The 16,554-nt window shown below is 36.3% G+C and overlaps 1 protein-coding gene across 1 annotated transcript; it reads left to right on the forward strand.

Moving 5' to 3' along the window:
• Positions 1-6,796: 6,796 nt before the first annotated feature.
• LOC146322537 (uncharacterized) lies at positions 6,797-14,610 on the forward strand. The gene is made up of 5 exons (XM_084723986.1): positions 6,797-7,094; positions 7,528-7,648; positions 11,286-11,488; positions 11,667-11,842; positions 14,320-14,610. Exons 1-5 carry the CDS (start codon positions 7,022-7,024, stop codon positions 14,410-14,412), a joined length of 666 nt encoding a protein of 221 aa, XP_084580112.1. The 5' UTR covers positions 6,797-7,021; the 3' UTR covers positions 14,413-14,610.
• The last annotated feature ends 1,944 nt before the right edge of the window (positions 14,611-16,554 follow it).

Genomic DNA, 16,554 nt, shown 5'->3' on the forward strand with positions numbered 1-16,554 from the left:
GACCCTTGGGGAACCCCAGATATGATTGCCACTTCAATATCTCCTTGTTTTTTTGTTTCCTTGGGTGCCGTTCTCACTATCAAGTCAAATTTAGCTTTTTGCCTAAAGACACTTGTGACTTGTGGACTGAATTGTAATCCCTGTAATTTGTATCTGATATCCATACAGCAAAGACATGAGCATCACTTAAAAAAAGGACTCATCTCTCAGCACTGCTGAAGGTTGTGGAGTAATACAAACCTTTAAACGGACAGTCACCCTCAAATCAAAAATACATACAGCACTTTTCCTCTGAACCTTTAGAGTTATTTATCCATATAGATTGTTTTGGTGTGAGTTGCTGAGTTTTGGATCCAGAATAAAGATGTCATCTTCTTTCGAATTTAATAGATCTAGATGGCACTTGGCTTGTGGTGATCAAAGCACCAAAAAAAATAAATTTTAAAGACCTCACCAGCAATTTCATTTTCTAGAAATCATGACCTGGTCACTCAAGATAATTCACATAACTTGTTGTGAGCAGTTTAATATAGAAACAATTTTCTTTCTACCTAAAGCCAGGATGCAAACATGAATTACGTCCTCCTTGACTGAGCTGTAATCTCTTGTCCATATGCTTCCTTGAGACCAGAATAATCTAAACTAATAAACAGCACTGAAGGTCAGAAATTGTAACTGTAACTGTAATTGTAACAATGTATTTGAGGCGAACTGTCCCTTTGTTTTATTTGAATTGCCTCCATATAGAAAGTTGGTAAGTTGAAAAAAATATTAATCTGTCTTCATAACAGAAAGATGGTGATTGGGTGCTTCACCTTTTCTTCTCACAAAGAAGGAGCAGACCTCATCATGGATCAATCAGACAACAGATTGCTGATTGTGTGTGTGGTTTAACTAACTTAACTGTGCTCACGCAAAAGGGTTTCACAGAAACGCAGACTCTGAAAAACAGGATGTGAGCTAAGTGCTGACTCTAGTTACACCACATCAAATAAAAGATTTTCTGTCAAAGAAACTTCATGCTGATCAAGATAATGGACAGAAGCATATGGCTTCACCACAGATAGAAGTGAATGGTTGTGTAAACGAAATTTTAGGGTTTTTCAGAGAGGTCATCACAATGCAGCTTCTTCAAAGCAAATCGAAAGTGCTGACAAAACAAAAGACAGTTTTACTCCTTATCTCACTCACTAATGATGCGGTGGGTGATAACGAGGTACATACAGTAACTAAAGTGTTTCCTGAGCTTCAGATGTCTCCATTTTAAGCTGGATTTGATCTTCTTATGTAGCCTGCTTGTATTCCACTACATTTGAGGGACAAATATAATAGAGTTTATTCCTCTACATGTATTAAACACAATTATCACTAGCTAGAGATTTTTAAAATCTCATAATTAGCATGTAAAACTGTGATGCATTGTTATGCAGTATGTAACGTATTTGTAAAAGATACTTTCTAGGCACATTTTAAGATGTATAACTATACTCCACTTTGAATAATATTTATGTCAGATATGGTTTTCCTCAAAGAAGTTCAATTACTTCCATTCTTAATTGTTAAAATCACATGAGCACATTCTTTGTCACAAAAAAATCCAGAAAGTCATCCTCAGTGTACGTGCACACTGGTGATTTCAAGTTTCCACATCACTCTAGATGAGTTTCGTTTTGGACCACAACTAGGTTCCAAACTAACTGACGTCATAAAATAATGCTTGAACTCAGATTTAAGGAGAGCACAGAGAAACTGTCCTCCTTAAGCAAGTGAAAGTGACAGCAGCTTTCTGGTGTAAAATTCTGCTCAGATATTCGTTCTGCACAGTGAAACGTATTTTTGAGTAGAAGCAGAATTTGAAATGAGTTTTTTCCTGACCAGTTACAACTTTAAAAAAATGCATCAGTGCATCAGTAATATTGTGTATATTTTTATATTTAGTTAAAAAAATTAGGCCGACCGAAGCCATTCTGTATGAGTACTACTCATTCTTTCAGTACATTTTTACGCTTCCACATTGGCATTATGTCAAAAATGTCTCGACGTAATTTCTTCAAACTTGGCACAAATGTCTGCTTGGACTAAAGGACAAACTGATGAAAATCTGCTGGTTAAAGGAATAGACTTATAATAGTACAAGACACAGTATGGCTGCTCAGTGGCCGCTCACAGTATTGCAGTGAAAAATTCCCCACCAACCCAAAAGGTATTCTCCCGATAAGCCAGTATTATAAAAGAGACATATGGAAAACAGTTGACAGGACGAATTGCGAAAGAAGTCAGTTATGACTCCTTCTATAATGAATTTTTGATCCATTAAGTTTTTCTTTTGTAAAAATGTCCTCATTTAAAAATCGTTGACATCATCACAATGTTAAGTTTATGGAGTTAGATCAGTCATGTAATTAATAAAGAAACACAGAAGGATTCACAAATGTATTTTGTCATTTATTGTAAACGATTCTCTCCACAGAAATATTTTTCAGTGCACACAAAAATATTAGTCATTCTATATAAATGTAAAAAAAAAATACCCACATATAAATAAAAAAGTGTGTAATGGAAATCCACAAATATATGTATTTGAAAGTATTTGCAGTTCTCATCAAAAATATGTTTTGATGTCTGTGGTTTGTGAACCTCACTGCATTTGTGTGTCCCCTGCTATGGCTCAATTTACAAATGTAGCGATGCCTACAAACCAGTTCAGGCAGTCAACTCGAGCTGCACCGCAATCACATTTGACACGCCTCACACTCTGTAGTCTACCAAATGTATCCTTCCAGTCTGGCCTATTTAAACCTGGCCTGGTCTATTTAAACTGCTTAAACCTCCCATCTCTACCTTTGCCTGTCAGTGCCGTTGCTGCCTTGCATCAGCATCACTGGCTGTCCATTCAGCCCCATCACCACCCCAGCATCCACCTGCAGGCTCCAACAGGGCGTCCAAGATATTTGTTCATCACTCCTCAATATCTCTATGTAAAGAGAATCTATGAGGAGTGATGAAGTTGGAGCCGCGACGTCAAACTCGCTAACTATTGTCTGCTGCTGCAGTAAACATTCTTAAACATGAGTTGACTGACTGAAATGCATTTTTCAACAGGGAATTATCTGCCGCCAATCAGATGTCTCATTCCTTTTCAGCCAATCACATCAGAGCACCCCACAGTGTTACATCTGCGCAGTAGTACCCGGAGGCTAGACGTCAATCCCATTCATATTAGTTCTTCTGGATTAGAAGCCACCTGCTCCACACTGCAGTGCTCTGACATATTTTAGCCACACTGGTGGCAACAGGTAATATGACACATTGTCAAGCGTTTATTTCTGGTAGAAATACAAATAATAAACCTGCTAAAGTAATCACCAGTATATTAAGGAAACTATCCACAAACGTGTTATCATGTCTCCACATTAGATCCATCAGACCAGTGACACCATAATGAGACAGACACCTGTGTGGACCAGACTTTATATTGTAAGATACCATCTCAGTGTAACTGGAGGAGTCACCAATATTATACAGTGGCTTGTTTATGTGGTTGGAAAGCTGCTCAGTATGTATCTACAGCTGCTGATATTACTGTACTGTAATGTTTCAAAGATATTGTAGTTGTCCATTACTGCCATATTTGTGTTTTATAAAATGCCAATTATGTGTGTGATTTTTAAAATGCTGCAGAGAATATTGTATAACTTGTGTTGTGATCTGGCAACACTAATAAGGTTTGTGAAACAGAAATGTTTTATGTTGCTTACAGTTACTATTTAACTAGCAAAACTCACATCATCATAGTCAGGGTGTCAAATGAAGCAGATTTTTTTGCAACCCTCCTCAGTTTTTCATATCACCTGTTTAAACAGTAAAATGACATAAAACCTTGATGAAGAACATGATATACAGTATGTCTGTAATACCACTCCTACTACGATATTTAAAAATGGACTAACTCTTCTTGAAAGTAAAGGACTTTATTCACAGCCAGTGAAGTGGTTTATTTCAGGCCACAGTGACCTTTCTGAAGCGTCTTCCTGTGGTTGAGACTTCATGATGCTGCTGTTCTGTCTTCAGGTCAGTGCCTGTACATATATATGTAGATGCTGCAGTGGCCTTTGGATTGTACATCGACGTTGCTGCCATATTGGACAATGCAAGACTGACCTGTGAACAATCCACTATAACATTTATTTTTCAACTCGTTTCAATGAACTGTGTTATATTCAATGTTTATAATCTACCAAAAAAATTAAAAAACTCTTTTTTTCCCAGTCCACAGAATATAACACAACTTGAAATAGTTGAGAAATCAACATTTTAGTATTTTTTATGCAGAAAAACCACAGTTGCCCCGTTTAAATGGATTTGTTCACAGGTCAGTCTTGCCACCTCTAACATGGGAATGATGCAGACGTAACGCAGCAACAAATCAAAGCAGCCAACGCAGCGTGTATGTACATGTCTGTGATGACAGCTGTCCACCCAGCAGTAACTTCTCCTCTGATTGGTCCAGGAACAGCTGAGCTTCATCAGTTCTCTCAGATGATCTGTAAAACATGGCAGATTCAGTGTTACATGTAAAACAAATACATATCAACGATATTACGGTATAAGTACAACTACTAAAGGCTTGAACGGCTCATTTTAGCTCAAGGTCATCCTAAAATATGAGGCTACAAATCTGCACTTCTGATGTGAGGCTGAAGGTCCAATAGTGTGTCTCTGTGGTGGGTCAGTCTGTGAGACAACATCCCCTGCTCAGATAAGTGTAGTGATGATGGGCTGTGTGCAGGAAACAGTCAGAGTTTACACCAACTTCATGTCAAATGTGTAGCTACAACAACAGCTACACGCAGTGCAAAAATGAAAAATTATTTATTCAATCAGTTATTGAGGAAGAAACTGACTACATAGATAATTTGACTTTGAGTGTAACTTTTGACACATCACAATCTGGTTAATGCGGTATAAAGTCCAGGTGCAAAAAGTGTATTGTATTGTTTTTATTAATCATAAGAGCCTGCAGTAAATGAGCAGGAGATATTCCACGTGACTAATTATCATCAGTAATACAGCGCTGCTCTAAGTCTCAGTCTCATTTTGACTTTACACACAGTCCAGCTGTATGCTATGAGGAAGCTAGCTGCTGGGTGCAAAGGTCACACAAGGTTACCAAGCAAATTAATCGCTTCATTTGAACAATTTCGTGTTCACACGTAGCTATATTCCTTTCATTTCCTTTAGAGCATGTCATAAATTTACATACAGCAGCAACAGTCACAACTTACTGAGCAGTGAGGCTCAGCAGCGAGCTTCACAACAGCGAATGTTAACATTAGCTCATGGACAAGAGACCTTTCACACAAACCAATTTCTAATGCATTTCTAAATGCAGGTTCAATCATTTTTATATAAATGTGACAACATCCAAACATGTTTTATGATGAAAACAACTTAAAATATATATATTTGTGCATCTACATCACACATATTTCAAAACAGAAATCTTTGTCTTTCAGAAATACATCTGTGAATCCCTTTTTATTTATATGTGGATTTTTTTTATATATATTTATATATTTTTTTTATTTTGTGTGAATTGAAGAATATTTATCTGGAAAAATAATTTACATATAAATTCCACAAGCATTTCTGATTCCTTCTGTGTGCATTTCTGAAAACAAATTCAGTGGGCCATATAACCAGGGAAAAAAAACCCAAAGCTAGAAAACTTTTTCATCATATGCGCCAGGCGAGTCAACTCTCATTGAACTAAATGGGTGGCATCTTTGCATGCACTCTCGAGTTCATAATAATAAACTAGACCTCACAAAATGTGACATCATAATGTTTTGCAAAAACACTTGAAGCTATCAGTCTTTTGTACGCCTCTGTAAAAAATAGTCTCTGAGTGAGACTGACGGAAGACAGTCACTGGAAATTATTTACTGGAAGGTCCAATATGGTGATAACTAACATTTTGCCCAAGTTGGATGCAAATTGCAACTTGATTGGTTGGCAGAGGCATATAAACATGAGGCACTAATTCTAATTATTCTTTCAGAAGAGTAGTTGCACTGTTGTGGATTGCTACTTTTATTTAAAGGGACTGTTCTCCCCCAAATCGAAAATACATATTTTTCCCCTGGACTGTTGTGCTGTTTTCCCCCTGGCCCCCATGTAAAACTAATGTTAGATAGAAAGTAATGGATTGAAATTGGCTATTAAATATTACATTTTAAAGGTTGATATACTGGGCAATAATGAATGTACATCTCTCACTTAATTATGACCGCCAAGTGTTCAGCCAAGCCATGGAATAAATAGCATGCTATGTAATATATAATATGTGTAAAATATCTGAGGGAGCCACGCAGCGACATAGGTTTATTTTACTATATTGAGTCATAAAGCTGGAGCTATAACCTATTGGGTTACACTTATATTGTATAGCCAAAGCTAACTGTATACACAGGACTAGTTACCAGGCAGCATGGCCAGAGCTCAGTGTTTTCTGTATCTTATTTATAGAAAACATTCTATTAATAAATATTATTTGATTATTCCTCATTCTGTTCTGTACAACTTGGTGTGATACAACAGTTGTGCTGAGAAATGTAAATTTCAAATGTTTCCACAGAATCAAACAAATTCATACTTCCTGCTGCGCAGGAAGTGGTTTGATATTCTCTTCTTTCTGGTTCTCTTCAAAAAAAAAGAAAGGAAAAGGTTTTGCATGATGAGTGTTAGTAACAGGAAAATGTGTCACCCACAGAAACTAAAGAAACAACAAGTTTGAGTGACAGTTGATAGCTGGAGAGTGTGGAGGCATGACAACAATTAGGTGCAGGCACTGTAGAATCACAGATTTTGGTTAGATAGTCCGATGTCACAAGTTCCTATTTCCTGTTTAATAACTGTAAGCTCAGCTCAGAATTAACTTGTCTGTCACTGTGATACAGATTGACACCGGTGTGTGTGATGCAGTTTTTACCACAGTGTAAGAAGGAGCAGAAACACTGAGATGACAACTTACAGCTTCAACATCTTCACCATCCTCACAATTTATCTGAGTTTCATCATCTACTCAAGCCATGGTAGGACTCTTCATTTCACTATTGGAATTTATGTAGTTCTTTTTTTGTTAATGTCAACCTTTTATTCTTGTATGTATGTTTGTACTTGCCCGGTTTACATATGCTTTCTCTTTATACAAGAGATGTTTCCAAATTTGTTGTTGTAAAAGAATGTATATTCATTTGTAGTTCTGACAGAAGTAGCCACAGTCAGTACATTAACATACTGAATAAAGTATAAATCTTGACCTGGTTCAGTTTATTAATAAAAAAAAAGCGTAAAGAGCATAGACTGAAATCATTCACCTCTCTCTGATCTCTTAAACACGCTGATTTCTCTTCTTAGATTGAATCTAAAATGACTGCCTCATGAAAATTAACAGATGAAAGCATAGTTAGATATTAAGCTTGATTAAGTGTTTCTAAGTTTTGCTACGTTCTTTTCATTCATCAGGTTTTATGGTGATTCAGCCACAGAATCGCACTGTAAACCCAGATCAGGTAGCCACCATCAGCTGTGAACACACCGCAAACGTCAGCTCTGTTGAAGATGTCCGACTCAACAGCATATTCCGGTATGTATCCTGGTCTCATTTGATTAGTGGTATGCATGTGACGGGACAATGCTGAATGGCAAAATGAAGTTAGGCATTTAATGCTATTCCACTTTAAATGCATGCTGCTTTTTATTGTATTCATCTCTAAGTTGAACTTTATTCTCTCATCTCATTCAGTGTCTCATTTTAATCTCTTTAAACTTCCTTTCCCGAGTTAGAACGTCCTATCTTTTTACAGTTAAATATAAAAAAGTAACCATTATTGCCCCCAAATGCAGAATGAAATGCTTTAACAGTTCAGCCAATGCCGAAACACTTGTGCACTGGACTATAGTAATGTCCTCCTCTCTGGTCTACCAACAAAAGCTCAACTCAACTGCAACTTGTGCAAAATTCAGCTGCTCATGTGTTGTCCAGGACCAGAGGAGAGCACATATCACTGGGTTTTAAGTGCTGACTAGATCCCTCATGTCCTCTGGTAGTTTTCTCTTGGTTAGGGTACGGTCTGAGACCCACGTCTTTACCCACTGTGGAAGTGCCTCCCAGAGGACCTGAGGGGAATATATATACATATATATATATATATATATATATATATATATATATATATATATATATGAACACACATTTTTAGCCTTGCTTCTATCTAGAGCTATTTATATATAGAGCTGATTTTTAGTTTGTTCAGATGTTTTTATTCATGCTTTGTTAGCTCTTTTATGTTTAGCACTTAGAGTTGCCTTTGATGTATAACTTGCTGTATAAAAAAATCATTTGATTTGATCCGGATAAGAGGCCAAGTGGATAAAAGTTTATGCCTGCATTTGTGAGGTGGTTTGACAAGCCGCTTCAAGCTGTGCTCCACAACTGATCACAGGAAAAACTGAGATAGTTGTTTAATAAGTGCTAGAAATCTTGGTGTCATCATGGCATTGGACCTCACATAAGGACAATTAATAAATCACCCTACTACCACCTTAAAAACATAGCAAGAATTAAAGGATTTCTGTCTGAACAAGATACAGACAAAACTTGTTAATTCTTTTACTCTCAGTCGGCTGGACTGTAGTAATGGTGTCTTCACAGGTCTTCATAAAAGATCAATCAGGCAGGTTTCAAGAGAGGTCTCAAATCCACACTGTAAAGACTTTCACAGTATGATGATAGTTAAATACTGACACCAGCATTTTACAGTTATTTTACAGTGCATCTACTACTTTACAGTATATGTCAGCATATTATTATTTCTACATTTCTATTTATAAAATATAGGTGTATATTTATTACCTTAGTCCTCAATCATTTGTACTGCTGAACATTTGTATTTAAAAACTAATCAGGCATTTAAAAGAAACTGCCTCAAATAAAATCATCAGTGACAGGCTTTACTGAACTTATGAGCGTAACATCAGGCACTGAATTTAAAAAAGCATCCAGAACAGTGTAACAGAATTGCATCAGGACTTGACTGCAGCGTTTGGCCCACTCACTTCGGAGCGGGGGCCTTTTCCTTCACGTTCGTGGTTGTTGGCTCTGTAACAGCACAAGTAAAAACCAGTTAACTGCATCTACACTCTGTAAAACTGGCAACTGACTTAAATAATTTCAACTTGACTTTGCCGGCTTCAGTTGAGTCTAAAGATAATGTTACCATATACAAAAATATCGAAAGGAAGGCTTGAAAACTGGCAACATTAAATAAAATTTACAAAGTTCTGTAATAACACCTTACCTTTGCTGTTCGATGGCTAATATTATTACAGCTAATTGAAACCGAGCTGGCTACAGAGCTTGCTTTACCAGCCAAATTTCAGAAAATAAACATAACATTACCTCCTTCGTTGAATTCCACATGGACTGCTCTTGTTAAAATGATGACCTACCAAAACTGCACCATCCGACTTCACATTCAGGAATATCCAGTCATATTGTGGCACTCAAACATATGAGCAGTTTGGCTGATTAAAAAAATCATAACAGAAACTTTAGCCTACAGTCCTCAGTACGGTGTTGATAGATAGAGACTGGACTTGTTAAGGTATGATAGTATGTTTCCACTGACTGACATAAAATACTGTATTATGGTGATCTACTGTTATGGTCAAAAAACTGCATAAACTGTTAATTTACACATGAAGGATGAATATTTAACAGTATTGTGCATTAATATGAAGTACTGTAAGATGATGTTGTAGATTCACTATAAAGTTACAGCAGTTTGTTACAGTGTAAATACAACTCTGGTCATATGAGAGTTTTACTCGGAGTTCCAGGATCAGGATGAAGCAAGGTGAAGCAGCTTTTAATTTCTGCGTTCCCCATCTGTGGAGCAAACTGCCTACATACGTGAGGTCTGTTGAAACTGGCAGCTCATTTAAATTAGGGCTTAAAACTTTGTTTAATGCAGCTTTCCAATGAAGTAGACACAGAACGTCTTGTTAAAATAATAATAATTGTTTTTAGGTTTCTTGACTCCACCATCTAGTAAACCATGATGATTGCATATATTCACAGCAGTATTTTTCTGTAGGATAATAACCATCAGTAGTCTGATTCAATTTTTAGATTAATCTAGAGTTACTCTGGGCAAGAAACAGTTAAATGTATGTTATAAGCTTATAAACATGTTATTTTAATTATTTGTATTTTAATATTGGGAAATTGGGAGTCATGACCACATGTGAAGCTTTATTGACATAGACAATGATAGTTGCTAAGCAACCACGATGCATCTCCAACTACGCAAAAAGTAATAATAAAACAGTGGCAATTTCCATGTTATCAATATGACCAACTTTGGCTGAAATAGATAAAAGTGATCACATGATCTTTGCCTTTAATGCAATTTATATGACAAACATTTTAGATGAAAAAAAGTCAGGTACCAGGAACAATTTTTTAATTCAACGAAGTTGGATCAAAAAAAAATACAAATAGAAGTTGGCTATTCTAGTGTTAAGTGCAGTTTCTGTAATGTTTTAATTATTTACTGGTTTGTTTTGCATTTTGATTTTACGGTCTTTTAAATACAATGTTAATGTTCTTTTAATGTTTTATTATAATTTCTAATGTTTTATTTCTATACTCCTGGAGAGCAATTTGAATTCCCTTGTGTCTGAATGATGCTGTGATGTCTAAACAAAAGCCAAAATTACACTGCACCACCACTGCTTTATCTCCATAAACACAGTCCACCTAATTTGGAGCAAATCTGAAACTAGTGATGGACTGGGATCAAAAAATGGCTGTGGAGTTTGCAACAGATTGCCCCTATTTTCAATCCACCAGCCGCCTTTAGGTTGTTTGGTAGACTGATTCATTTTCTTTGTGCCTGATGATGCCGGCACAGTAAATTTCAAACCCACTCAATTTCAATTTTCCGCCCCGACTTGACCATTCAACTCGCTATTTCGAGAGGATCATGAGAATATGGAACAACTGGGCCATGCAAAAAATAACATTTTCAATCAAAATCAAAGAAGAAATTGTGATTATTTTTACTATTGCTTTTATTAATGCGATGATAATGATGCCCCTAGTTGAGCAGCTGTCTGGTTTTTGCTTAATTTCCAGATGGCATAAAGAATTACCACTTATTAAATACTAAAGACTGGCTGGTAGATTTACCCTCTCTACTGTCTAATATATCTCTCAGATCAACCCGGACCATGCTCTGCCAGATGGGAAAGGAAGACTGTAAAAACATCATCATGCATCAAGAAAATCAGAAAAAATGGCTTTTCATCATGCTCAACATTGGGCCAGAGGACATGCACAAGCAATACGAGTGTGAGTTCACAGTGATTATTAACCATTTGGATCGTGACAAGAAAGGAACACCAACCATACTGCTGCCAGGTATGTTTAACCATTTGGAAAGTTTACATATGGTTATAATGTGTAAATCAAAATTCTTCTATTAGTTCAGTGCTGTTGTTTTGAAATTTGACGCTGTATTACTGAAACACATTTAACTGTATTTTTTTCTAAAGTAGTAAAGTACAAACACGAAATAGAATGACTGTGTTTTTATTAGGTGAAAAGGAAGTGGCCTGTGTACAACCACCTCCTCCTCCTCCTCCTCCTTCTCCTCCTCCTCCTCCTCCTCCTCATCACGCTCCTCAGTGTCACCTCAGGTGGATTCTGATTGGTCTGCTGACTCTGATGTTCCTATACAGCTGTGCCATCACTTTCTTCTACTTCAGACTGAGGGTGAGACAGCAGCAGATAGACAGATAGCTGAGTCTCTGATGTATTGTGGAATGTGTTTGGCCTTTGTGCTCTCAAAAAAAAAAAAAAAAAAAAAAGAGAATCCCAAGTGGCCTTGCCCCTAAAATGATGAAATTCCAGGCCAGCTCCTCACACTTTATACAGTTTTAAGTTAACTTGCTTGCATTAATAACTCAACAGGTAGTCATGGTAACACAGGTTACGCAAGCAAGTAGCAAGATTTGAAGTTTATTCTACTGAAAAACATTTCAGCTAAAATTAATAACACATTTATTACTTTCTATTCATCTTGCCAGGTTAAAATGATTGCGGCTATGTTCAGTATAAGGCATCAATCATCAAAACATGACTTAAATTCATTCAGTTATAAATGGTGTGTGTGGTTTGGTAGTTGAGTTGAGGTAAATATTGTACTTTTTACTCCACTGCATTTATGTGACAGCTTTAGCTACTTTTCAGATGACAGTTTTTACACCTCTTGTCCAGTGAAAACAATCGATCTCCAAAATAGCTGTTCTTCAGTTTGAATGAAAGAGAGTTGTCAGAAAAAAAAAATCTAACGTTCTCTTTAACAAAGGGAAGAATGCACCAGAACAACAGAGATGAGTTTTAGTACGTTTTACTTGCAGCAAGGAGAGTTCAGGAGAGAACATTCAATCATGTACCTTGTTTTATAGACAGTCCCCTTCCTGATCTACATATCATAGCAATTGATTACATCTTTGATAGAGAGAGATAGATATCAAATGGCACGCATACACATACACAGACAGGTCTTGCAGTAAATACGTATGTATTAGTTCTTGGTATAATGACTAAGTGTGAAAGTAGTCATTGGTTCCTCTTATGAGCAGACAGAAATTTGTTTGTGTGTCTGTATGTGTGCTTTCATAAGTCTGGCAACGATAATGATAATAATAATATGATTTTTCTTACAAGAGTGTAATTGGCCAGCAGGTAACATCTGTGCCAATTAAAACCCTGGCTCTGCTCCCACAGGCCACTCCCACCCCTCACTGCTCTGCAGCTGAGCTCAAACCACAGCCCACTACCACAAGGAATACTGTCAAATTATTTGTGTTCATTTGTGAGATACAATTTTCCACACTACATCTACCGTAACATAATTTTTTTTCAGACGACTGGAGATTTATTTAGTAAGAACTTGTAGCTGTCTACAGTAAAATATTTTGACTCAGTGTGGGCTCAGTTTCTGATGGTTCAAAAATCTAGCTGGATAGTTAAAGATGCAGTGTATATGGCAAATTTCCAACCCAATCCAATCCAGGCAGTGTACACCAACAAAGTGCAGAGTAGTTGCATTAACTTTTCAAAATCACAAGAACAAGAGCCTCAACTGGAAAAAAGCTAGATTTGGCCAATTTAAAAAAACTATCCATTATCAAGTCCAGATTTTTTTTTACAGTGTCCGTTACACATGGACACGGCCTGAAACAAATCAGCAGTTTGGTTTTATTTTCACTGACGTAAAACTGAGGTGCCAATATTTGATATTGAGCAAAAAAATGTGGGAGGGGGCAAATTTAATTTTACGGTTTTTGAGAGAAACAGCTGGCTCAACACATCTTAACATTTTCTGGCCATCTACATTTGAAAGTTACAGGGTAGCACAAACGACTGATTTGTTATGAATTTTCAAATCTTTAGACAGTTTCTCTACTGCCACCATCAGGGTTATTAGCCCACATTGCTATTTGTGGAAGTTTGGCATTGGACAGAGATGTGCCAAGTTTTACTTTTAAACATGGGAAGACAGATTTCCTCATAGGGAAAAAGAAAAAAAGAATAGGCAAATACGAGCGATTGGCAGCAGAGCTGACACACCCATAGACGGGCTAAATAAAAAACTAAATAAAAGCTTTACTGGATAAATCTGTCATTTATTTACTGTAATAAAGCATAAAATGGCCATGATTTGGAAAAATAATGGAAACATGCCAATTTTAAATATTCATTGTGTCCCGATTTGAAATTTCCATTCTGGGACAGAGTTACTCATTTTGTAGCCTGTTTGTTTATGAGTCATAAGAAAACATTAATAATCTTGAAGAAGAAGTAGGTGTTTATAACGGTTAAACTGAGTAATATGTTACTGGAGTCTGGCACGCAGATGGCAGGCGGTAACTGAGGAACTCCTGAACAATTTCCTTCAACTGTAGATTGTATATTAAGTAGGATTTCAACTTATTGAATGTACCGTCTGTGGTTCCAACTTGCTATTTGGGCTGCTCTACTCATTTTTGAAAGGACAGTTGTGACAATAGCAGATACAATTAGTAACTTTTATGGCTCATCACTCATTTGTTTTAGAAATCTTCCATGACCCTGTCCACACATCACAGGTACAGGAACAGTATTGCTCATCTGTAACATTATGTCTGGAATAAAAAAAAAAAACCCTACGACATTTAAGTTCTTTTTCTGTCTCTGTGTTTCAGTCCAGCAACAGTGACCCCGAAAACTCCGTCTATGTAGAAATGAGGAAAGCTCCTCCGCCAGGGAATCAATCTTTCAACACGTATTGTGGATAGCTGATTCATCTCTCCTCACCACTGTCCTCATGCTGAATGTAATGAGAGGGAAATCACCCACATCCCTGGAGGCACTTTGGGACCTGCTTTTTCATGTAGCTGGTATCATAGTCTCAAACTTTTGCTCCCTTCACCCTTTAATCTCATGGCTCTTTTTCTGCACAAATTGAAAACTGTTGTATTACTGAAGATAAACAGCAGGGTGAGACAAAGACTGTCTAAAGAGGCCAAGGTATCTGCTACTGTAATGTTAATCTAAGCTTTTACAGTTCAATTCATTATGGCACTATATATTGCTATATTGTATGTTATTATATAATGTTTACCCCTTAGTTCGGTGCAATAGCTTGAACACATGATCTTGCTATAAAAAAAAAGGGGGGGGGGGGACAGGTGACCGCACCGTTACTTGTCCGACTGGTACTTGCCTAATTAATTACATTCAAGTTTGTGTAACTTTTTTTGCAAACAGCAAGGCAAAACAAATGCATAAATAAAAAATAAATTAAACAAATTTACATGAATCATACATAAATTTGAATTAATGGTTAGTACAAATGTGCGCATATCAGCAGTTCTTTTGCAGTTTTTTAATTCATACATGTAAGGGATTTACATTACAGCCAAAACTAATTTTTAAAAAGTGTGGAAAATACATGGGGTTTTCAAAAAGTTGGCTTTGTGTGTGTAATGTTTTGCCATTGTATTAATCAGAAAATGTTGTGATTTCTCTTACATAACTATGGGATTTGAATTCAACAGATACATTTTGTCTGTTGTGTCAGGAAGAACTGAACAACAGTTCTGCACATTGGAAGCTGGAAGTTCACAAGCAAGATTACCCATCAGTCATTGTGCCTAAAGCAAACAATGGAGCTCACAGAGAAGTTTTATATCTCATAGATATTTTATATAGATCATTTTATATTTATTTTTTATTTAAACATAAATTTCATTAATGAAATAACATATATTTTAATATAAAATAATAATATGTATCTTAATTAGGTAATTAATTAAAAATAATAAAATCATATTCTATATTCTTATATAGTGTACATCTCTGTACACATGTGTAAGTATTACTGATGTAAGTAATGTTACTAGCCATTATTGTCAAGAACAGCATAATATAACATAATAATAGTCTGACAATATTTGACATAATATAATAAACATATGTAAGTCTGCATAAACTCTTTAGGAATGACACTGTTCATCTTGTAAATTAATGACGTGTTCATAAGTTAATACATTTCAGTAGAATAAGTTTTGTATGGTATCAGTTTTTGTTTTGTCTTGTTTGATTAAGTATTTTATACCAGTGGTGTTTCCACAGTTGTAGCAAAAGGCTTTTTACATTAACAGGTTAACAGCCAATGGTATTCACCATCACATGTATCAACTATTTTGTCTTGATGTCTGAATGTTCTGTTTCCTCTTGTCTGAAAGTTTGTTTAAGGTATCTCTCATGTCACGTTTTATTGTGTCACATTACATTTTTATCAATAAAAAGATAAAGGACAACCCTATCCAAAATGATCAGTATCACCTACTGTATATACTGTATACCCAAATGGTTTAAGGCCAGCAGCAGGTTGTATTTTAGATGTAATACTGACGATGGACAGCAGAGGGAGACATTAGACATAGTATCTGCACATACAGGACATCACATACTGTATATTGGCACAATATTGGCTACCATGTGTTGATTTGAGGATTTTGGACTTTTCAAGGCAGGAACATTTCAGGAATAGTAGTAGTGTTCAAAGGGTAACAAAAATTTAGTAGACTTTCTAAACCAGGAATAGAAAAGGGATATACAGGATTTGGACAGGAGCTAAAAAAGAGCATGGAGGTAATGTATGATGAAAATGCCAGGGTTTCTTCTGTGAGGAGGATTAAATCTGGGCAAAAACTAAATACAAAAAAGAAAAACAGAACAATACACTTTAGGGAAAAAAAAAATGCCAGTACTGACATTTTCAGGTCGGGATAAGTAAGATGATCTACTAACAATCACTGTCTGACGCAGGAATTAGTCCCAGTGCATACAAACACAGATAGCTTTTCACGGTGATGGGACAGTGTGAGACAAGGATGAAGAACAAAAGCAGCCTGTCATCAGTGTCTGAAGGC

This window comes from Lutjanus erythropterus, chromosome 8 (assembly GCF_056507025.1).
Source record: "Lutjanus erythropterus isolate fLutEry1 chromosome 8, fLutEry1.hap2, whole genome shotgun sequence".
NCBI lineage: Eukaryota > Metazoa > Chordata > Actinopteri > Lutjaniformes > Lutjanidae > Lutjanus > Lutjanus erythropterus.